This window comes from Malaclemys terrapin, chromosome 2, assembly GCF_027887155.1.
Source record: "Malaclemys terrapin pileata isolate rMalTer1 chromosome 2, rMalTer1.hap1, whole genome shotgun sequence".
NCBI lineage: Eukaryota > Metazoa > Chordata > Testudines > Emydidae > Malaclemys > Malaclemys terrapin.
Window position 1 is genome coordinate 78,468,516 of NC_071506.1, and position 24,117 is coordinate 78,492,632.

At 44.2% G+C, this 24,117-nt stretch overlaps 1 protein-coding gene and 1 long non-coding RNA gene across 2 annotated transcripts in view; one reads left to right on the forward strand and one right to left on the reverse strand.

Moving 5' to 3' along the window:
- Positions 1 to 6,268, reverse strand: part of LOC128831110 (uncharacterized) — a 20,852-nt gene extending 14,584 nt beyond the window's left edge. Inside the window, exons 1-2 of the long non-coding RNA XR_008443757.1 lie at positions 4,660 to 6,268; positions 3,492 to 3,692 (exon numbers count right to left, since the gene is read on the reverse strand). This is a non-coding gene — a long non-coding RNA (uncharacterized LOC128831110). The remainder of the gene's footprint in view (positions 1 to 3,491; positions 3,693 to 4,659) is intronic.
- Positions 4,143 to 24,081, forward strand: AQP4 (aquaporin 4). Its single transcript, XM_054017235.1, has 5 exons — positions 4,143 to 4,255; positions 14,569 to 14,983; positions 15,828 to 15,992; positions 17,036 to 17,116; positions 19,025 to 24,081. The coding sequence occupies exons 1-5, from the start codon at positions 4,224 to 4,226 to the stop codon at positions 19,298 to 19,300; spliced, it is 969 nt and encodes a 322-aa protein (XP_053873210.1). The 5' UTR covers positions 4,143 to 4,223; the 3' UTR covers positions 19,301 to 24,081.
- Positions 24,082 to 24,117: the final 36 nt, after the last annotated feature.

Here is a 24,117-nt window from a genome sequence, read left to right on the forward strand (position 1 = left end):
TGGACGAGAACACCACTTGCACCCCCAGGGCCAGCTTTAGCAAGTGTGGGGCCCGATTCCTGGGGCTTGTACTCACCGGTCAGTGCTCCCAGTCTTCGGTGACACTTCGGATTGCCGGCCGGGGGAGGGGAGTCGCGGGGCTTGCCGCGCTCCAGCCAGGGCCGTGAGGCAGCCGTGCTCCGGCCGGGGTTGTGGGACCATGGGGCTGCCACGCTCTGGCCGGAGCTCCAGCCAGGAGAGCGGGGCCGCGGGACTTGCAGCGCTCCAGCCGGGGTCACAGGGCCGTGGGGCAGCCGTGCTCCGGCCAGGGCTGTGGGGCTGTGGGGCAGCCGTGCTCCAGCCGGGGTCGCGGGGCCACAGGGCTGCCATACTCAGGCCAGAGCTCCAGCTGCGAGAGCGGGGCCATGGGTTGCGGGGCTGTCGTGCTCCGGCCGGTGCTCTGGCCAAGGGAGCGGGGCCGCCGAAGATTTAAATTAAAAAAAAAATTAAATTTAAAAAAAAATTAAAAAGGCGCCTAAGGCGCGGGGCCCAATTCCGGGGAATCGGGCGAATCGGCCTAAAGCCAGCCCTGTGCACCCCAAACTCTTTTATCCTTCTTCCCAGAGCCACATAGTCTGCAGTGATCCGCTCCAGATCAGTCTTGGCAGAATCGCTGGTTCCCACATGGATAAGTAGGAAGGGGTAGTGGTCCGAGGCTTAATGAGTCGCAGCAAACTCTCAGTAACATCCTGAATTCCAGTTCTAGACAAGCAGCACACTTCTTGGGATTCCCTGGCTGGAGGGCAGATGGATGACTCTGTCCCCCTTAGGAGGGAGTTCCTGACCACCACCACGCTTCCCCTCCTCTTGGGAGTGGTGGTCATGGAACCCCTATCCCTAGGACAATGCATCCCATGCCTTCCGGTCGACAGGGTCTCCCGATCCCTTTCCTCAGATGTCAGTCATGATAATGGGTTTTGTGATGTAGGTGTCCATTTGTATGTGGTGGACTGAAGCAGCCAGAAAATTACTTGTGTGTGTTAATGGAAAAAGAAAAGTTGGAGGAATTGCAGCGACAGAGTTGTGTAGAAGTGTAGTGCTACAAACTCTCTACCCCTCCTCTCTCTCCCCCTCTGCTTCCCTTCAGCGGGTGCAGAAGATACTGAATACAGCAGAACTGGTGCAGGTGAACTATACAGATGGGGAAGGAAAGTCCATGCAGAGGATCTACTTCTGAGGGGCTCCCTTGTCTGCTAGTGCCGAGAGAGGTTTGTCGATAGGATGGGGGGACACAGGACCAGGGCTACATGGATAAAGCCCTGTGTGGAGGAACCCCGTCCCAATCCCCTTCATGTAAGAGGAGATGCAGGAGCTAATTGCAGCTCCGATATTTAAAAAAAAATATTGTGGTGAATGTAAAATTGGATTATGTGTTAATGTGATGCTATGAGGAGGTTAAGTTTCTGGAATCACTGACTATCAGATTGTGAATGGCATGACCTGAAAAACCCTTACCCAATGGACTGAGCATAAAAGCAGAACTGTGCAGTTACAACTGTGTTGCTTGCTGACTGATGTTGGATATAATCAAATGAAACCCTGAGAACAAGACATTCAAGCACTAAATCAGTTGTTTTACTTTGGTTTCTGATCACAAACATCTCTTGCACTTCCTGATTTGATACCCTTGGCCACTTAGCTGTAGGTAGGTACACACACATGATAAAACACAAGTATGCTAGCATTTTATCATCTTGTGCTTACTACAATCTCTAACTAATATTAAATATGTGGGCCTGATCTTCTATTACCGTACACCATGCGTAGTCATTTACACAAGTACTGTTTGATTTGGTAGTGTTTTAAATTACACCCACTTTGCACTGGTATAAAAAACTACACATGCTGCAGCATAATAGGGACCCTGTGACAGGATGGACTTGACCCTGCCCCAGAAAAGGGCAGTGGAAAGGGTCTTCCAAGCTGGTCTAGAGAGGCAGCGTGGGATACAACCAATCAGGGCCCAGCATGTTCATATAACAAGAGCTGCAGGGCCAACATGAGTTCAGTTTGCTGGCAGGGACCAGGGTAGTAAGAGGTGCTCTTGGCTAGCTGCAGGGGCTAAAAGGGCTGGACAGATCAGTTACTGGCAGAGAATGGGGTAGCTCAAGAATAGCACCTGGCTTGCTGCTGGGACTCAACTAAGGGGGAGTGAGGAAGGAGCTTCTGGCTGGCTGCTGGGATTCAACTAAGGGAAGTGGCCCTGGGAAATGTAGAGCAGCAGTTAGTAAAGAGATGCAGCACAAAGCTGTTATACTTAAAGGGTCCTTGGGTTGGGACCTGGAGCAGTGGGTGGGACTGGGTCCCATTTCCCCAACACCAGCCACTGGAGGAAGTGACTATGCCTTAAGGAAGGAAATTAGAACTGTGGCACTTCAGGGAAGGGCGCTGCACTGGGACTGACTCAGCAAGGAGCTGCGGTCAGCGAATTGAGTCCAAGAGGGGTGGCTCAGCAGGAAGGCTGGGGTCACTGAGGACTCAAGTAGAGGCAAGGAGTCTCCAGGGAAGAAGCCCTTGGGGTGCCGCTCAATTCCAGAGTAGGAGGAACCTTGCAACCTAGCTGGAGCAAGCGAGGGTACCACGGTGGGGCCTGTTTTAGAAGACTGTGCCCAGGGAGGGCTGCAGAACATTGGGGACTCTGTGGATTGTGTACCCTGGAAGGGATTTTTCTGTGCCTGCAGTTTTTTTTCTTCTCATGGTGCCCCTTGTGCTTGTCAGGTGAGTCTTCATTGACTCAGCCCTCCTGCTGATTCGCACATTCACCTGACAAGCACAAGGGGCACCATGAGCAGAAAAAAAATATGCAAATCAGCCGGAGGGCTGAGTCACCGAAGACTCACCTGACAATCATAAGGGGCACCATAAGCAGAAAAAAAACCTGCAGGCACACACACACACTCGATCAGGGGGTGCTTGCGAGAGGTGGGTGCTATCCCTTTACAGACCCAAAATCTCCAAGCAAAAGATAAGGCGGTCCAAAGTGGTGGTGATAGGGCTCTATCCATGCTTCTGTACCTTTCCAAATGCCTCTTCAGCTCTCAGTAGCTTTTTTCTCCAGTAGTCAGAAAGACTTCCCAAAACACTATAATCAGCCTGGAACATGCTGGCAATCACATAATTAATCTTGAAGCTAATTATAGCTTTGATAACAAATACATATATTTCCTGTGTGCATGTCATTTTTAACATGCTTTTAAAACCATACAATTTCATATTTAAAAGCTCTCCTATAGAATATAAACATGCAAATTCTATATATAATGCACTCAAGGGCCAAAAGCCACTAGAAAGTACTCTCTTGGTGCTTTGATCCATTCCTCCTCCCCACCCCCCGTTTTTTTTTTTTTTTTTTTTTTTTTGAAGTCTCAGTTTATACAGACACGCACATTAATCCCCTTCCAAAAATAATCTTGTGCAGAATAACACTACAGTGACCTGGTGCTTAGTGTTACCTTAAGGCTTTGCTGTAGTTTCCAATGGTTCTTTCGCAAGGTGGGAACAGTTTGAATTTCTCAGTAGCTCAGTGGTCTGAATTCACCAGTTTTACCATTTTTTTTCATCTTCATTATGATCCCACAATGGGCCAAACTTCAGTGAACTCAGCAACCTGAAGAGGTGTTTGCTGGTGTCCATGTTTTGCAGTAATTTTAGTTCTGATAATGTACCAAGAGTTATTTTATAACAATAATATTGCCTGGTAGTCAGCAGCAGAATAAAGTTTAGATTGCAAATCACAAAGAACTGGACGTCAACTGTATAGGAGTAAACGATACTAAAGCCCTATACTCTGACAGTAGCAGTCACCACCTAACAAATGCATAATTTTGTTTCCAATTTTTTCTTCATTCCAATTACTTAAAAGCCCCTGCTGCAATGGAAGGTGTAGTTTCTGCTGCTGTTTGTTTCTTACTCTCATTTATAAGACGCAGCAAACCAGATGCATGATATAAATGTTTCCATCATTAATAACTATGACAGTTTCTAAACAGTGTCTAAAAGGATGATCAGGTAAGGGGAAATTGTTTAGAGTTCAAATATAACTTGCCACATGGTTCAAAATCTTTCCACCCCTCCACTCCAAAAACCCAATCAGACAAGTAGCAGTAATCTGACTCCCAGTGCACTCAGGGCTATGCTCCTGGCTCTTAGAGCTCTGTCTTCACTGCACACCATCCAGGGAAGGAATGAGTGACAGACCAGCAGCAAGAAGCTGGGGGTAAGTGTCTTGCTCTTACTAGGGAGCTAAGCCTGAGTTTGTTCGGTGGACTTGAGATGTCCAAGTGCAAAGGTAGCCCGGGCAGACATGGGTGGTGGTGGGGGGTTGTTCCTGATCTTTTGTAATTAGATGTATTTATTAGAGAACAGGAGTACTTGTGGCACCTTAGAGACTAACAAATTTATTAGAGCATAAGCTTTCATGGACTACAGCCCACTTCTTCGGATGCACGGCTGCTACTCTGAAACCATTTATTAGAGAGTATTCTGACTGTATTTTTCCTGCCACTTTTAGAGCAACGAAGGAAGTCTGAAGAGGGGAAAGGTGGGGAAAATATAGATCTCCTCCCGAGCCAGTGCACTCAGCATCTCCCAGCCCGACCCCAAACCCAAGCGAGCACTCACCCAAGCGCTTCCCTGCTTTCCAACTTGGCTCGGCAAGGGCTGGCTGTCCAGCGCCACTTGAAAGAAATTAGCAGGAGCCGGCATAAGCCGTTCAGAGCAACAAACCCCGCTTTGTGCTGGGGCCGGGCTGGGCCCCGTCCAGCCTGCGGGTGCGAGTTGCAGCCAAAGGCCAATCGGCCGCCCCCCACGGAGCGCAGAGGGGGCAGAGCGGGGAGCGCAGGCCGGGGCTGCAGCGCCGAGAGGGTTAAATTTCTCGGCGCGCTTGTTGCCAGTGTGAAGCTAAGGCAGCGGCGGCTCTGGGGGTAGGGGCGCTGCAAGTGGAAGCGCCTCGTCTGCCCTCCCCAGGGTCCTGCACCCAGGAGCCCGGCTCTTGTTCTCTTGCCCCGCTCCCTGCTTTCATTCGCAGCCACCCCTCCCTGCAGCCCCACCTCCTCCCCTCTCCCCGAAGAGCAACACACGAGCGGCGCCTTTAACACCGTCCCCGACCATCCCCGCTGGCCCGGTCCCGCTCGCTTGTGAGTTGCGCTCGTGGTGCTTTTTGTTTTCCGCTCCCTGGGCAGCCGGTGGTTGGTTTCCAGAGCAAGGCAGGGGCGGGGAGGGATGTTTGTTGCATGATCTTGGCCAAGACAATTTTGGGTTGCAGTGGGTGAAGCTGCCCTAGTGACTGGGTTAGCCCGTCACTGTCTGCCAGAGGGGTGGGGGGTTTGTCCGTGTGCAGAACATGAAACATTAAACCACGCGGGGCTGCAGAGTGGTCACTACATGGTCAGAGGCGATGCGTTGTCTTTCACCCGTTTGGACAGGGTCCAAAAATACCTTCGTACGTAAAGTGCTTTTAAAAGGCAGCTCGTAATACGCCGGTCGGTATTTTAGGGTACAGGGCTTGTTGCAGAGAGTCACTGCCTTTTGTGGCTGTCTTTCAGATTTGGCTTCTGAATAACCCTAAGGGAGTTATATAGTATTTTTAAGCAAAAGTGAGGTATGTGCTTTAAAATTGCCCTTCTGTTGTTTTAGGAGCAGAGTTCTAATCATCCACGTTTTCCGCAGCATTTAGTTTAACAGGTGACATGTGAAAACACCGTGGAGCTTTTGCACATGAACTACAGTATTTATTATTACTCTCTTCTGCGTGTCCAGATAAGGCGTCTGCGCTCTTAACCTGGACAATTATCACTGGGGACCCTGAGTCAGGTGCTGGGGGACTGTATTGCTGCAAGTACTATGGTGGAAATAGCCCACCCCCTGCTGGCCCATCTCCAGGGCAGCACTCATCCATTTTTCCTCTCCTCCAGAAAGAAAATGGCTAGAGGAGGGGGTTTCATTCACTGTCCCAGGGCTTCTTAAGCCAGGGAGCGGCAACCACCCTCCTTTTCTTTATGTTCTTAAACTGTCTTTCGCTTGTAATATGGGGTCACTGTTAGGGCTGCCAACTTGCTAATCACACAAAAGGGAATGCCCCTGCCCTGTGCCTTCTCTGAGGCCCTGCCCATGCCCCGCCCCTCCTCTGAGGCCCCGCTCCCATTTGCTCCATCCCCCTTTCTCAGTCACTCATTCTTCCCCACCCTCACTCACTCACACTGGGCTGGGACAGGGGGTTGGGGTGCAAGAGGGAGTGTGGGATCTGGGCTGGGGGTGCAGGCTCTGGGGTGGGGACAGGGATGAGGGGTTTGGGGTACAGCAGGGGGCTCTGGGCTGGGGCAGAGGGTTGGGGTGTGGGGGAGATGAGGGCTCCGGCTGGGGGTGGGGCCGGGGATGAGGGGTTTAGGGTGCAGGAGGGGACTCCGGGCTGGGCCAAAGGATTGGAGTTGGAGTGCAGGGGGGGTGAGGGCTCTGGTTGTGGGTGGGGCTGGGATGAGGAGTTTGGGGTGCATGAGAAGGCTATAGGCTGGGGCAGGGGGGTGTGGTGTGGGAGAGGGTGCGGGGTCCCGACTTACTGCGGCTCCAAGGAAGCGGCTGCCAGGTCCCTGCAGCCTATAGGTGCAGTTCCTCAGCAGGCACACACACCTCCCCAGCCAATGGTCACTCTTCCCGGCCAATGGGAGCTGTGGAGCCGGTACTTGAGCGGGAGTAACATGTGGCACTTCCCTGACCACCTCAGCACCTAGGGGCCACAGGGACCTGGCAGCTGCTTCCAGGAGCAGTGCAGAGCCAGGGTAGGTAGGGAGTCTGTCCTAGCCCTGGGCCCCACTGCGCCGCTGACCAGACTTTTAACGGCCCGGTCGGTGGTGCTGACTGAAACCACCAAGGTCCTTTTTGACCAGGCATTCCGGTCGAAAACCAATTGCCTGGCAACCCTACTTACTGTCTAGAAAAGATTGAGAAGCACTGCACTGGATGTTTCCATCCAACCAAGTCATAGGTTTGGTTTGGCTTATAAGTTATGGGTTATTTTCCCCCGAAGAACTACAATACACGTGTTTCTTGCAAAATTGGGTTGAATTACATTTAGAAACCAAAACAAAATTGGTGAGAAAAGCCTAGGACAGCATGCGCTTGCATAATTGCATTGCTACAGCAGCTGACTGTCTCACAAGTTGTTTGCAGGGTAGTTGTAGATGCGTCCATCAGTCCCAGGATATTAGAAAGACTATGTGGGTGACGTAATATCTTTTATTGGACCAACTTCTCCTTAGACATCCAATGTCTGTTTGAGCTGCAGGTAGCTGTGTCACAGCAGGGCTTAGGGTGCTTCAGCTTGCTATAGAGATGACTGTTAAAATATTTGTGAGATTCACAAAACATTGAAACAAGGGACACGTGGAGTGTTGTTTGTAATAATCCTGCATTCGCTTTGTTTGCTTTGCTCACTTCTAATCACTGACATAATTTTAGTTAGAAAAGGATGAATTTTTAAAATTTAAGTGAACTTTCTTAGTGCAATCTTTATTAGTAGTATTGCTTATAGTAATGCGTAGACACCGTAATTCAGGTTGGGGCCCTATTTCACTAGGTAGGTATATAGTAAGAGACAGTCCATGCCCCAAAGAGCTAACACTCTAAATAGACAAGGCAGGCAAAGGACATGAGGGAAAACTGAGGCATGAGAGTGTGAAATGACTTGCCTATGGTCACACAGAAGATCAGTGGCAGAGTGAGAAAAAGAATTGATGTCTCTTGACTCCCAGTCCACTGCACTACCCTCTAGGCCAGGGGTTGGCAACCTTTCAGAAGTGATGTGCCGAGTCTTCATTTATTCACTCTAATTTAAGGTTTTGCATGCTAGTAATACATTTTAATGTTTTTAGAAGGTCTCTTTCTATAAGTCTATGATATATAACTAAACTATTGTTGTATGTAAAGTAAATAAGGTTTTTAAAGTGTTTAAGAAGCGTCATTTAAAATTAAATTAAAATGCAGAGCCCCCCGGACTGGTGGCCAAGACCTGGGCAGTGTGAGTGCCACTGAAAATCAGCTCGCGTTCCACCTTTGGCATGCATGCCATAGGTTGCCTACCCCTGCTCTAGGCCATAATGCCAATCTTCTTAGCAATCACAGTTCACATTTCAGTGTCATAGCTACACTGGCACATCCATGCCCATAGGATGTTAAAGGAGAGATGTGTGTGATGGCTGTCATGTTGGCTGATACACCCAGGTCCTCCAGAGCAAAAGCATGAGCAGCTCCAGCATGAGTAAAGAGTTACAGCTCTGTAACTAAGGGTTGTAACAACTCATATCCTCTGTGGATCAGCTCAGAGGGGAACCAGAAACACACTCATTAGCGGGTTACATGTCCATAAACAAAGCAAACACTTAAGATAATACTTGTAAAAATATTGATGAAACAATACAGGGCTACTGTGTTTTTCCACGAAGCTTAACAGGATGGAAATTCACCTTCTCTTGATAAACAGAGCCTGACTATTCGTTTGTGTGATACCTTAATATAATTACTTGGCTCTTTACATTTTCAAGACCTTAAATAAACATTAACTGAAAAATCCATAAACACTCTTATCCTGATTGCCAGTTTACAATCTGCCCTTTGAAAGGAGCAACCTGTTGTTGCACTGACCCTGGAGCAGCCTAGGAGAGACTGTGGCTTGGTCTACACTACAGAATTAGGTCAAGGTAAGGCAACATCTGATTATATCAGTGTCTACACTACAGCCTTGCTCCAGCCGATGTAAGTGCCCTACTACACCGACATAATAACTCCACCTCCACGAGAGGCAGAGGGCTTATGTCTGTGCAGTTAAGGTGACACAGTGTCTACGCTGTGTAGAAACTGCATTACTTTCATCGGCTGTTGGCTGTCATTCTTGTCAATTTCACAGCTCCTGACAAGCCCTGAAATTGACAAGGAAGGCGGGTAGGTACCCTCCTGTGAACCTTGTGCCTGGCTCACAGCTGGGGCTGTCACTCCGGGGTAGGTGGAAGGCTCCAGCTGTAAGCCCGGCTACCGCCCAGGTTCTCAGCTACCCACTCCCCACAGAGCTAACCACTGGAGCCTGGGCTCCTGGCTTCCCATTCATCACTAGGAGCCCAGCTGCCACCTGGGCTCCCCACTCCATGTGGGGAGCTCCATGCTCAGAGCCTGGGCTGCTGCTCGGCTCCCAGCAGAGAGCAGGGAGCCAGGAGCCCATGGAGCAGCTGGGCTCCGGAAGGAGAGCCCTGCAGGGAGCTGACAGCCCGGGCTCTCAGCCCCCCACCCCACCCCATACTGCCCCTCTTAGCTCGGAAGAAGCGCTCAAGGTGAGCACGAGCACCATCAACAGCATGGACATCAAAAACCACAATAATTATTGTGGTGGCTGTAAGTTGACCTAACATAGGTGGACTTAATTTTGTAGTGCAGACATGCCCTGTGACTCCCCAAATTAGTCTCCCTTCCAGTCTCTCCGCTGCCCCTGGCAGGGAGTAAACTGCATCAGGTTGAGTCCTAGATGTATAGATTTCAAGGCCAGAAGGGACCAGTGTGATTATCTACTCTGACTTCTGATAGAACATAGGCCATAGAACTTCCCAAAAAGAATTCTTAGAGCAGAACTTTTAGCAAAACATCTAATCTTGATTTTAAAATTGTTAGTGATGAAGAATCCACCACAATGCTTGGTAAATTGTTCCACCGGTTAATTACTCTCACAGTTAAAAATGTGTTCCTTATTTCCAATCTTAATTCATCTAGTTTCAATTTCCAGCCATTGGATAGTGTTATATCTTAGTCTGCTAGAATGAAGAGCCCCTAATTAAATATTTGTTCCCTATGTAGACACTTATAGACTGTAATCAAGTCACCCCTAACTCTTCTCGTTGTTAAGCTAGATAGATCAAACTCTTTGAGTCTGTCACTATAAGGCATGTTCTTTCCTCAGCCTCATTGCTTGTCTCTGAACTCTCTCCAATTTATCAACATCCTTCTTGAATTGTGGACACCAGAAGTTACTCCTGAGGGAATTCTGTGCCAAAAAATTAACATTCTCCACACAATATTTTAAAATTCTGCAAATTTTATTTGTCAATAAATAAGTGTAGGGACTGGTCTGGGTGCAGGGGTGGGGTCCAGATGCAGGGAGGTGGGGCTTGGTGGGAGGGTCTGGGTGCAAGGGGCTCTGGATGCAGAGAGTGAGGCTTGTTGGGGTGTGGATTTGGGTTCAAGGAAGTCAGTGGGGGGGTTCTGGGTGCAGGGCATGAAGCTTGGCAGGGCAATCTGGGTATGAGGTGGATCTGGATGTACGGGGGTTGGGCAAATGGGGGAGTAGCTCTCTGTACAGTGACCCCTGCCCCCCACAGCTGAGTAGTGATGGGAGCAAGAAGCGGGGTAGCGGGGAGAGTGCAGAGCTTCCAGCAGCTGGGGAGGTTTCTGGAAGTGGGTCTGACCCAGTCCTGGTTGCTTCTTGCAGAGGAAGAGGAAGTCCCATCCTCCCCAGCCAGCCAGGACTAGTAGCTGAACCTGGCACAGGATAGGAGCCACTGGCCAGGATGTTCCTAGCCCACCCCCCCAACGATTACCACTCCGCTGGCTGCTCTGGGCTCCTGAAACAACGCATCCGCGCTGCAGGGGAATGGCACATGACCAGTCTTGTGGCTTCCCTTTGCTTCCCTGTCAGAAAGTCATTTTTCTGTGGGGAAGCAAAGAAATCTGTGGGGGACATGAACTCTGCGCAGGTGTAGTGGCACAGATTTCCCCCAGGAGTAAGAAGTGGACACAGTATTCCTGCTGCAGTGCCAAATATAGAGGTAAAATAACCTCTCTACTCCTACTCAGGATTCGCTTGTTTATGCGTCCAAGGGTTACATTAGGCCTTTTGGCCATAGCATCACACTGGAAGCTCATCTTCATCTGATTATCCACCACGACCACCAAATCCTTTTCAGAGTCACTACTTCCCAGGATAAAGTCCCCTATCTTGTAAGTATGGCCTACTATCTTTGTTCCTAGATGTATGTATTTACACTTAGCCATATTAAAATGCATACTGTTTGCTTGAGTCCAGTTTACTAAGTGACCTGTCCTCTTCATTATTTACCATGCCCCCAATTTTTGTGTCATCTGCAAACCTGACACATCATATGCTCTCTGATGTGCTAGTGTAGCTATGCCAACAGGTACATTTGCCAATGCTTTGCCCCTTTCTGCCTACTTGTGCAGGGGTGGGGAAATGAAGCACCTGCTGCCCCTGCATGCTGGGAAGCAATAGTACAACACACTGGTGCAAGGGAATAAGGAGGCACTTCAGGCCCCCTTACATTCCACCAGCTTACAGGACAGGCCACAGTGCCCTCTGTCCGACAGGAATGTATTTTTATTCTAATTTTACAGAGGAGGAAAATTAAACACAGAATGGTTGTGACTTGGCCAACATTGCACAATGACTCGAGAGTAAATACAAGGTGAAGACTAGGAGTTCCTGTCTCCATGCACAATGCACCAGACTGTTGGCAGGGAGGTAGTATTTGGTTGGATCTGTGTTAAGAGTTAGGATAGTGGTAGAGGGTGGGTTTAAGTGACAATCTCATTTAGGGTTCAAATTCAGTATCCATTTCATAAGCTGTTTTTGTGAACATTTGGCCATTTTGAATGATAGAAATGTTGCAAGATTAGATGTTGTTGCATGATTTCCACAGTCTTAGTGTGACTAGGTGTATTCTGCCTTTGCAGCTCCCTGACTGGGAGCCCCGCGGTCCTACTATACCCCAACCCAAGAAATAGCAAGCTGAGAGGAGAACAGCAGCGAATATGGATCCTCCAAGCTTGCCTAAAGAGAAGTCTTTAGAACGGCTGTTTTGGAAACCACAGGGACCAGGTCCTCCAAAGGCTAGAGGGATCTGCAGCAGCCAGTCAGGCCCTGGTGGCCCAGATAAAAGGAACTGCAAGGGCCTTAGCTGTTCAGTTCCTGGCTGGGAGCAGAAGGGAAAAGAAGGGTGCTGCCACAGGAGCTTGTGGGATAGCCAAAGATTGTTTTCTGGCAGTATTTTGCAGAGCTGGGTTTTCGAGGAGAGAGATAGTACCTAAGAACCTTAGCCCTGGGATAAGGATGAAGTTAAAAGGCCTGGTGGGAAGAATCAGCAACTGATTGACTCAAGCAGTGTGTGGCTGCTGTGTGTAGGGTCCCTGACCTGGGTTGGAACCCAGAGTAGCAGGCAGGCCTGCGTTCCCCCATAGGTAACATGGCATAAACCCCAAGAAGGGGACGGAGTTTGTTTGGGAGCCCGAACAAGTGGCTGAACTTAAAGGACGCAGAGCCACTGCTGAAGACCCTAGCGAGGGCCAAGAGATTGTTTATTTATTGGACTCTTTAATACCCTGGGAAGGGTTCACTCAGAGTTTGTGACTTGGACAGAGGGCTAAGCCACTGAACACCCACCAAAGTCAGTCTGCAGGAAGCACCTGAGAGAAGGACTGCAGTACTGCATCCAGCCCCAAGGAGGTGCTCAAGAAGTAAATTCTTCACACTGTGGTTGAAATCTTGTGAAAACAATCTCATCTGGGTCAAAAAAAGAAAAAAATTGTCCCATTCTTGTTCGGGCCCTGACTGAAACCAAAACTATAGGTGCTGGTTCATATCTGTGCAGCCAACATTTTAAAGGGGTTTAAGGTTCCAGTTTTGCTTCATCTCTTCATCTGCTTAATCTTCATTGCTTCAGTAGGTAATTGTCCCAGGGAAATGCAGCAGTAAATTGTTAAAGGGAAGCAGCAGGTGGCTGCTACTTATAAGGTCCCTGGGTTGGGACTTGGAGTAGTGGGCATGCTGGGTACGTGTACACACACACACCAATTCCCTGAAGAAGGGGAGATTAAACTGGCCCAGGGAAGGGGCTGAAGACCTAGAAAGAGGGGCCACATTCGTGGGACTTCTGTTACAACACAGCCATACCCACCCGGAAGGGGACTGAACTGTACAGAGTGATTCAGCTGGGACAATAGGTGAACAGTCTCCAAGGAGGAAGCCCTGGGGACACTGCTCCATACCAGAGCAAGGACAATTTAAGACAGAGCCCAAGGAGGGCTGCAGGAACAGACTAACTGTAGGTACTTGATAGGCCCTGTTGGACTTGTGTCCAGAAGGGAACTGTTTGCTGTTTCACAATAACTGAGGGCTGAGTCACTGAAATCTGCCTAAGAAGTTTAACTGCCAGCAGGAATCACCACAAGCAGAGCAACGCAGAGGGAGTGCAGGTATAGAGACACACTCAGCCAGTACGGGTGCTCACATGAAGTGAGTGGGCCCTGCCACACCTCCCTTGAGAGCATCAAAACTGCACTGCTGAGAAATTCATGGTCATGTGTGCCTCTAGTGCTTATGAAGATACATAATGCATTCTTTCAAGTGTAAGTGTTGTTAGGTATGTACTATGGCTCAAATTACCTTAGGTAACCAGTTATTAAATTCCTCCATCCTTCCACTTGAAATTCAGCTCTGAGTTGTAGCAGTTCAACATTTTTATTTTCCTTTGTTTAAATAAAGAAAAAGAAAATCTTGTTTGCATTCCTTGGAAACTCATAAAATGCTCCCTTTTTGGTTTATTTTCAATTTATTAATACTACAAATAACTCTTCTTCAGTAACCCACTTTCATAGGTCTCTGGACACGTAACAAAAATGTAACTCATCATGAAGGCAGTGTAGCCTAGTAAATATCGGTGCTCGGGCACAATTGAAACCAATGTGGTACTTTCTCCCCCCACCCACAGTTCTCCACATTACTTATACAATAAATATTACTACAATTTGCTCCTCATCCTACAAACATAGCCCAAAAGAAATTGAATGTTTGATTCAGGGACAGAATTTAGGATTTCTTGTATTCTCCTGGCTGAATTAATTTTACCCAATGTCCATCCTGAAGAATGTGTCCTCTGTGCATAAATATGTTGTTTCTTATTGACACAAAATAATATTTCAAAAAGAGGCTTCCTTATAAACTCTTCTATGGCAACTTCCAAAACTGCAACATCAGTGTTGTAGTTTGGGAAATTATGATTTTGATTGGGCTCTTGGCCTTTTATTGAAATATTGTATATGTGCTGTAAAAGTACAAATTTGCATAGAAAGGGAAGCTATCCATAGAATAAACACAAGGGACAAAGGGGCCACTGAAGTTAATGGGGTTTTACAGTATGCAAGTTCAATGCAGATTTTGGTGCAACTAGAAGACAAACCTACTTATTTTTAAAAAACTATAGGTTTCTTTATCTGAAACTCCATCTGTTCAGAGAGACTTTCCTTAGCAAACACAATGACTAGTTGCCCTGTGTCCTTTAGACTGCAGTATACTAAGAACAGAACCTCCTGAGCATGAGTGATGTTTCTTTAGTCTCTCTAGCAGTGCACATCTTTATTATTAGCCCCACCATAGGGTGTCCAGTGTTGCTGCAATCCCCAGAAGGTCAGCCAGATAATAATCCTCTACAGCAAAATCTAAGGCTGACTTGGTGACTTCTGATGCAGATTTGTTTTCTTTTTCAGTAAGTGTGGACGTCTGTGTAAGTGTGAGACCATCATGGTGGCATTTAAAGGCGTCTGGACTCAGCCTTTCTGGAAAGCTGTTTCAGCAGAATTTTTGGCCATGCTAATTTTTGTCCTCCTCAGCCTTGGCTCTACAATCAACTGGGGTGGATCTGAAAAGCCTCTGCCTGTAGACATGGTCCTTATCGCTCTCTGCTTTGGACTGAGCATTGCAACCATGGTGCAGTGCTTTGGACACATCAGTGGTGGCCATATTAACCCTGCTGTGACTGTTGCTATGGTCTGCACTAGGAAGATCAGCCTTGCCAAGTCTGTCTTCTATATTGTTGCCCAATGCCTGGGTGCCATAGTGGGGGCAGGAATTCTCTACCTTGTCACACCCCCAAGTTTGGTGGGAGGCTTGGGAGTTACTACGGTAACAACTTTTGCTCCTACTCTTAAAGTAGAATAACCTTTTAGTGTCAGATTTAAACCCAGAAAGTAGAAGTGATGGTTTAAGTGCATTGCTGGTTTATTTACAACTCCTATATGTGACTTAGATCTCTCATTAGGATGGGTTTATGCTGAGCAATATTTACAGCAATTCTTTTACAGAAGATTTCTCTTCTAGAATTCCCCCAAATCTGGTAACAGCAGGTAATGCTAATCCACGTTCACAGTTTAAATATACATGCATGAAATACAATTTCAAGAAGAATTCTGAAATTAATTCTATGCCATTATGATGGTGATTGAAAAAACATCAATTTAAAATGACACACTTCTGAAATAGATTGTGCCTTAGATTTCCACTTTGTTCTAAACTAATAAGGAATGCCATCAGTTAGCCCTGTTGCAGGACTTATTAAAAATGCACTTGAGCCACACGCTGCTTAATTTTTAATTGAAATTTCAATTAATTAAGTCGGGGCTAATTAATGAATTTATAATTGAATAGTAAATTACAGTGCTCCCAAGAAAAAAAGTTGTGCAAGTTTAAGTGCAGCATTTGCAAATTCGATATGTAATAAATGCAGTCTAGCTTTGAAGTTCTACATTAAAATCCAGTAAGAACTTTCTTTGTCAGTCCATCAGTAATTTTCCATGGCTGTCAAAAAAAAAAGGATAGGAAATGAATCCATACCTTTCCAAAGTACAGTGCCATTTCATCACTGTGCATGACTAAACATTTTAAATCACAAAACAATTAACATTTGTAGTAGCTTTTTGAACTGCAAACTCACCTTTGCTTCATCTTCGGTGGTGGTTTCTTTTTCCAGGTACACGGAGATCTTTCCGCTGGCCATGGACTCCTGGTGGAGTTGATAATTACATTCCAGCTGGTTTTTACTATTTTTGCCAGCTGTGATTCAAAACGAAGCGATGTCACTGGTTCAGTGGCTTTAGCAATTGGATTTTCTGTTGCAATTGGACATTTATTTGCTGTAAGTTAATGACTTCTGTTTAAATAATAGAGCCCTTCTTCCACTGTCCCTACTCCAGAACTAGGTGGGAGCTCCAGGAGCCTTTAGAGGTGTAATTCTTTAGTAGCCTGTTGGGGATCCATTGCAAAGCCCATTGAAGTCAATGGGAGGCTTTCTATTGATAGGGCATTGGATCAGGCCTTTATCTGTCTATGTAGATGTTAATTTTGTAAATTCTGTCACTAGAAGGGTCATCTGGAGAATGATAATATAGTCTGATACTACAAAGGTGGACAGGAAATACAAAATCAGAAATGGCTCAAAGTGGTTTGGGTGACAGTACAGTAACTCCTCACTTAATGTTGTAGTTATGTTCCTGAAAAATGCAACTTTAAGCGAAACGATGTTAAGCGAATCCAATTTCCCCATAAGAATTAATGTAAATGAGGGGGTTAGGTTCCAGGGGAAAAATTTTCACCAGGCAAAAGACTATATTTTATATATATACACACACACACAGTATAAGTTTTAAACAAACAATTTAATACTGGTACACAGTGATGATGATTGTGAAGCTTGGTTGAGGTGGAGGAGTCAGAGGGTGGGATATTTCTTCCTTCCCTCTCCCCTGCACAGCAAGCAGGAGTCTCGGGGAGCAGCTCCAAGGCAGAGGGCAGGTGCAGCACATGGCAGTGGGGGGAGGGACAGCTGCAATTGCTAGCTTGCTGGGAAGCTGCTGCACAGGGAACTTAGGGGAGCGGGAGCTGATGGGGGGCTGCCGGTCCACCCTGGTTCCAAGCCCCCAGCAGCTAGCTGCAACGGGCTGCTCTTCCTGCAAGCAGTAGACAAAGCAGGCGGCTGCCAAACGACGTTAGAAGGGAGCATTGCACAACTTTAAATGAGCATGTTCCCTAATTGATCAGCAATGTAACAATGAAACAACGGTAACTGGGACGACTTTAAGTGAGGAGTTACTGTACTGAATTACAGCAAATGGTGATAGTAAATGGTTTAATAATAATGTTCTAATAATAGCAGTAGTTAACATTTTATTTTTACTGTAGATCAACTACACTGGTGCCAGTATGAATCCTGCTCGATCATTTGGACCTGCTGTTATCATGGGGAAATGGGAAAACCACTGGGTAACTGCTTTTATGCTTCATTTACAATAGCAATGACCAGTTACCAAATTATATTTTTTTCTTCATTTGCTCTTCTTATTCTTCATAATGTTCCATAAAGATAATCACTGAGAAAGATGGCCACTGACCTGCCACAAACTTTACCATATTTATCTATTCTTTGCCTAAAGTACAAGTTTAAAGTTGTACTCTGTCCTGTGTGGGATGAATTATAATTGCCTATTGTGTATTTGGTCCTGCCATGCGGGCAGGGGACTGGACTCGATGACCTCTCGAGGTCCCTTCCAGTCCTATAATCTATGAATCTATGAATCTATGGAGGTTGGGTTTTTGAGGAGGCTGCAAGCATGGAGAGAGAATCAGGACATGTTAAAAACAAAAAACGCAATGTGATCAAAAGAATTGTTGTTATTGGAAAGAAAGATACTTTGAGATTGACTGCAAACCTCTCAGTCAAGCTGGTGAGTAGTTACTCAGGTAATCCACTGGCTTCACATTTTCTAAATGCTTCTAAAAAAAGCGGGCCAGATATACAACATGAGAACTTCTCCATTTTGATCTGGCATCAGTGGTCATACATGAGTAACTTCTCACCAATGTGAGATAATGGGATCAGTATCTGGCCTTGTAAGAGTAAGAACGTAGCTAAAAGCATAGATATTTCCTGCTTTGATGAGCAAGCATCAGCCCAACTAAGAGTACATGTGTAGGAAGCTTTTTTGATTAATAGATTTTGCAGTGCTGACAATGCAATAGTTTATTAAAGCATTCTGGATAAAATAATTGTTAAAAACAAATTCCCGTGTGATAGGCGAGAGGGGTAATGTCTTACTTTCCTCAAATTAAAGCCATGACAGGCATTTTTGGAGACACTTCCAATATTATTTTTAAGAAGGCCACATACTTTCGTGTTTATCTATATTTCCTAATTTGAAACAATGGGCCCATCTTATTGCCCCGGCAGTTCATAGCAAAACTTTCATTGCCTTCAACTGGAGTAGGATCAGGCCCATAGGCTCTGATTTTGCAAACGCTTACACCATGCGTAACTTTTCCTCCATTAGTCAACGTACAGAAGTGGATTTACTCTTACCACCAAATGGTTTATTCAGCTTTTAAAACAACTGTAATTATTCACAAGATTAATTAATTATCTAAAGCCGTCTAATACATAACCAAAGCTGTAAATATGTGTATAGTATTTATTGTAGCAACAGCCCAGGGGAAGCAGAACTGCTGTCCTAGCTGCTTGAAAGATCTCTTCTGCTCCTGAAATATGAGACAGTCACCTGCCCTTAGCAAAGGCAGGTGGGACCTGTAACAGTACATGGCTAACTAGTATTGCAGGACTATTGGGAATTATGTTGAAGCAAATTGGCACACCATGGATTTGTGTGCAAATAGGATAATTAGAAGTCTAACTGCCTCTTCTGGATGAACAGAAATCAGGTATGCAGAGCTGTCTGCAATTTCAGAGACCAGGTTTGGATTCTTTTGAAAATGTGGTCCTAAAAATAGAAGTAGAAATATGTGTTTATGCACTTTGATTTGTTTTCTGCATTTATACACCAAAAAATGAGGTGTTAATCTCCCTGTACTTCAGATTTCCCTTCTACAAAACTGGGATGATAGCACTTACCCATCTCATAAGCGTGTTGTGAGGACAAATTCATCAGCGTTTATGAAATGTTCAGATACTATGGCGTTAGAGGCCACAGGAGTACCTAGACAGACACAGCCTCATTGCTCAGATCATGTCCATTTCTGAGCAAGAGAGGTCAGTTAAGCTCTCTACTCAAGGGGCTTTTGTGAACAGTCATCCATTTAAAGTCTTCACTAAATTGCTTTTCTCTGAAACATTTTCCTTTCCATCATGTACCCTTGTGGGGTTTCTTCCCTCTCTTGTAGGTCTATTGGGTGGGACCAATAATAGGAGCAGTCCTTGCAGGTGCCCTTTATGAGTATGTATATTGCCCAGATACTGAGTTCAAGCGACATTTTAAAGATGTCTTCGGGAAGGCTACCCATCAGTCTAAAGGGAAATACGTGGAGGTGGATGATAGCAGGAGTCAAATAGAGACTGACGACTTGATCCTGAAGCCTGGCACGGTTCATGTGATTGACATTGAGAGTGAAGACAAGAAGGGGAGTGATCCAACCAATGAGGTGCTATCTTCTGTATGACTAGCAAGGAGCACTGAAAGCAGAGAACGGCCTTCTAGAATGTCCACAGATATCCTTCCACCCATTAAAGAGACAGATCTACTGTAAACCAGACACCTGCAATATCTGAAAATGTATGGAGATGACAGCAGCTATGTAGTTGCTTCACCAAGCTATACACCTGCTCAGTTTGATTACAAATTTACTATATTTAAGAGTCCCCACAGATTCTCCCAAATTCAGAAATGTCCTTTTTTGGGAGAGAGCATTCCCAAAGTCAATTTGAAAGAGCTGATAGCATTCCCTTTTTAATAAGGCCATCAAAAGCAAGATGGAAATAGAGATGTTTAACATTCAGATTGACAGTTAAGACTTATCTGCAAATGCCTATAGCATGCAGACGTATTTATCAGATTATTCTTCTGACACTTAATTGGCTGTTGTCAATCCTGATTAGAATGTCTTATCCATTAAGTGTTCTTTGCAAGGTTCAGTGACAATAATGCCGAAGTACAGCATGTAACAGATTAATCCAAATTTAAGGTAGTATTTTTTGTTCTTGTATATCCTATCATTTTTTCTTTACAAACTCTGAAAAAACTATATTTTCACAGGCAAAAATTGGTTCCTGTCAGTCATCCTACCAATTTTCATCCATTACATATCCATGTTCTGGTGTAAAAAATACTGCCTTCCTCCCGTTCCCCACAACTAAAAATATTGAAGCCAAAGGCTCTAATCTACTGCAATAATGCTGTAAAACCTTTGAATGTATTGTATGCAGGTTAGCATAGTTGTCCATCTGGTGAAACATTGTCTTGAGATTCAGCTATTGACCATTTAGTATTAGCTGACTATAGGTCATGCAGGGAACCTGAAGGCCCACATGTTACTCAGTAACTCAAGCAAAAGGAAATAAATGTTCAGGTATCAGAAGAAAGGAAGGTGTTGTCTGTTTTCAGTGCACTTATTCAAACAAATATCACTGTGCTAATTTATATAACTAAACATTTAAATTACTTACCCACTTTGCTGACAATCTTATTTTTATTTATTAGCAAAATAAAGGTGGATTTTTAAAAAACTTTTAACTATATTGAAGCACTGACTGGAAAATATTTGTAATAACAGGTTATATTGATATGATTGCTTTTGGTTTTGACATTTTTTTGCAAACTGGTCTCTAGTTAGTTGAACAGCATCAATGATTGTGGCACTGTTCATATAATCTTATTCTGTCATTTCTGTGGCAAAGTTTTCTCTGTTAATTAAATTTGACAGTAAGAAATGCAAGCATGTGATGCTTTTTAGAGAAACAGGGAAAGGGATGTCCCAATGATATTACATGCAAAAGTGCTTAAGTGACCAATCCTTCCTTTATAGAAGTGTTTCAACAGAGGTAGCTAACCCAACATAAAACCTTTATAGAATCTTTTTAATTAGCTCATGGCTTTGTTCCTAACTAGTTGCGTTGGATTTTTTTGTTTGTTTGTTTGTTTTTTAGGGGTTTTTTTTGTGATTTTGGCAATATGCTATTACAGTGCTTGTTGGAACACCATTTTCTGTCACCCTAGTTGTATAGGTTGTATCTAAAACTTGAAATCCGTTCATGATTATTTAACTACAGTAAAAAAAAAAGTGGATTGTATGTAATAGACTTGTCTGTCCTTTGATTTACAATATGTGCAAGTGTGTAACTCATTAAAATGAGTAAGGGGGTGTATGTATGTATATATAGTAATGGGATAATAGACCACTGCTAAGTTCAAATCTGTGCATCATTGCATAAGGGCAGGTATATCACCAGCTTATTTCAACCAGTAGTCCAGGCATTATCATGTTATATTCATATTCCTGATCTCTTCCTCGCTTTGATAGCCTCTATCTCTGTAGGAAAGGGGGATGTTTTTCATGAATTGTATATATCTGATACAAGTGACGCATCAAAATTCAAGAATACAAACATAAATAAGAACATGCAAGATAATTTCAAATTGTATTGATGAATGTTGTTATGTGCTAAGGATGAAATCCATCTCTGTGCGGAGAACAGTGCAAGATCGCTACATATGCTTATCAGAGAGATTTTGCTAAACATTTAATAAATGCATGATTTCAACAGGCTAACTAAAAGGGACAAGTTGTACAACATTCGTGGACTGTTAGGTAGACTTTGTTTCTTGCATTTCACTATTTTAAGAAGCACAGTATATAGTGACTCATCACTTGTGAAGTTTGTACAGCATCACGTTCTGTGATGTTCTTCAGCATCACAAGGCTGTGGTTTTTGCACTCTAGACAAAAGCCAGATTCTTTGGCTGAGGTGAGCATGAAACCAGCCAAGTCAATATAGAGACTTTTTTTCCCCTTGTAACACTCTTTATTAATGGAGCGTGGCAAACACTCAGAGTCAGTCCCAGGAGAGCGCCTCACACAAGGAAAGAAGCAACCATAAGATACAGAATGTTCAACAAAGAAGGGAAAAAAGGAGGCAGCCAAAACAAATAGGACAAACTGATATAGAATATTGCCACCTGCTCTCTATAGACTTAGGAAGGAAGAGTCAGAAAGTGAGACACAGTGGCTCTGCCTCTACTCCATATGAATTAGAATCATTAACAAGTTTGCCATTGACTGCAATGGAAACAGGATCAAGGCCTAAGTACGTTTTCATTAAGTACATTCTTAGGGCTTTCTCCTGTTCTCTGACACACAATGCACTTCACTAGGGATAGCTCAGTGGTTTGAGCATTGGTCTGCTAAACCTAGGATTATGAGTTCAATCCTTGAGGGGGCCATTTAGGGATTGGGGGCAAAAATCTGTCTGGGGATTGGTCCTACTTTGAACAGGGGGTTGGACTAGATCAGGGGTCGGCAACCTTTCAGAAGTGGTGTGCCGAGTCTTCATTTATTCACTCTAATTGAAAGTTTCGCGTGCCAGTAATACATTTTAACATTTTTAGAGGGTCTCTTTCTATAAGTCTATAATATATAACTAAACTATTGTTGTATGTAAAGTAAATAAGTTTTTTTAAATGTTTAAGAAGCTTCATTTAAAATTAAATTAAAATGCAGAGCCCCCCCCCCAGACTGGTGGCCAGGACCTGGGCAGTGTGAGTGCCACTGAAAATCAGCTCGCATGCCACCTTTGGCATGCGAGCCATAGGTTGCCTACCCCTGGACTAGATGATCTCCTGAGGTCCCTTCCAACCCTGATATTCTATGATCTGTTTTGCAAAATCAGAGGTCAAGAGAGCCGTCAGGTATGCTGTTTCATTTTGAAAGTAGATTCATTGGATTTGGGTTTTATGACCCAACCCTAAAATAAATTCCAGCCGTACTCCTATTTATCATCTGTTCTTCAGCACCACAAGGAGAGATCACCATTTATCCAAGCCACAGTTTGATCTCTCTAAGAAATTGATTTAGCCTGATGTATTGATTTTTATGTTGCTTCTAAATTGTTTTATGGTGGTATCATTAACATACAATATTTGTGTTAAACAATATAGACTTACATGATCTTTTTAACTGTTTGTATGTGTGATTGCCTTAATTTTTAAAACATATTTATTTGTATTTTAGTATTCTTTCATCGTCACTTATGCTCTACATTTTTTCAGCTATTAGTTTGTTGCAGCTGGTAATGTAACCAATGACCTATTAAGTGATATGTGGGAGGTTTAAAGCTTAAAACTTATTTTGTTTATGATGGCAGACGGTCACTGTAATAAATACACCAGGTGCGTCATCATAATCCCAGAAACTAGAGATGGAGAAGACTTCTTGTATCCGCTCTGTCAGTATAGGATTGTTTCTTACAGTAGATGTACATCATGGCTACTGTGTTCAAAATATTTATTTTTAACTACTGTAAACCAAAAGAAAAAGATGAACATTGAAGGTGGGGTGAACTTAAGCAAATACTTTCAGTTTGCAAATACTGATAAGAAAAATAAATAGATAAGTAATCTATCACCCAAACGATTACTGATCTCAGCAAAAAATGTGATTCCTGAAGCATCTGATATATTGTAATTCTTACCCCATTGAAGTACTAGAAGCTGTATCATTGACTACGATGGGAGTAGGAGTAGGCCAAAAGTCTCGTATCGCATGCTGTGCGTATATCTGGTATATATGTTAGTACACAAACTTGCTGCAATATATTTTGTTTCTGGTTATCAGTACTCTGCTACAGCAGCTAGTTAAAAACATCCTTTAAAATAATCTTACATATTTCCATCTTTTAAATGTTTGGTTACAAAGATGTAACATTTGTGCTTTGCAATGTTTAGTCTGCAGCTTATGAAAATGTATGCCAGATATTCTACACTCGACAATGTTGACTATATAAGAGAAATTACAATCTGGATATTTTATTCTAAGATCAGAGATGCAAACTAGTTATCAAATTTATATAACTCACCATCAAGGCGTGTGCATCTGAGTTGTGCAAGGACTCATTAAATAAACAGGCATGAAAATATATACTCAAGTATTTATTATTCTCTTGTATGAACCAAGTCATAATTGTACAAGTTACTGTAATTCAGGATAAATTGTGTAAAACAAACTGAATACAGGGATGTTTCCACAAAGTTATGTATTATTGAAACATTAGTCACCACAATATCAAAGCTAATGTAGTAGTATTTTAAACTTCCAAAATGTAACATTTGGAATAATCTACTTAAATATATGCTATAAAATAAATAGGTGCTTGTCTGGTGCATTTCCCTTCATTGCTGTATCTCATAGTGTTGAGCTATTGTAAATAAACTATTGTCTGTTTAAAAAAATATATTTGGTCACTGGAAAATATTTTAAAACTATAG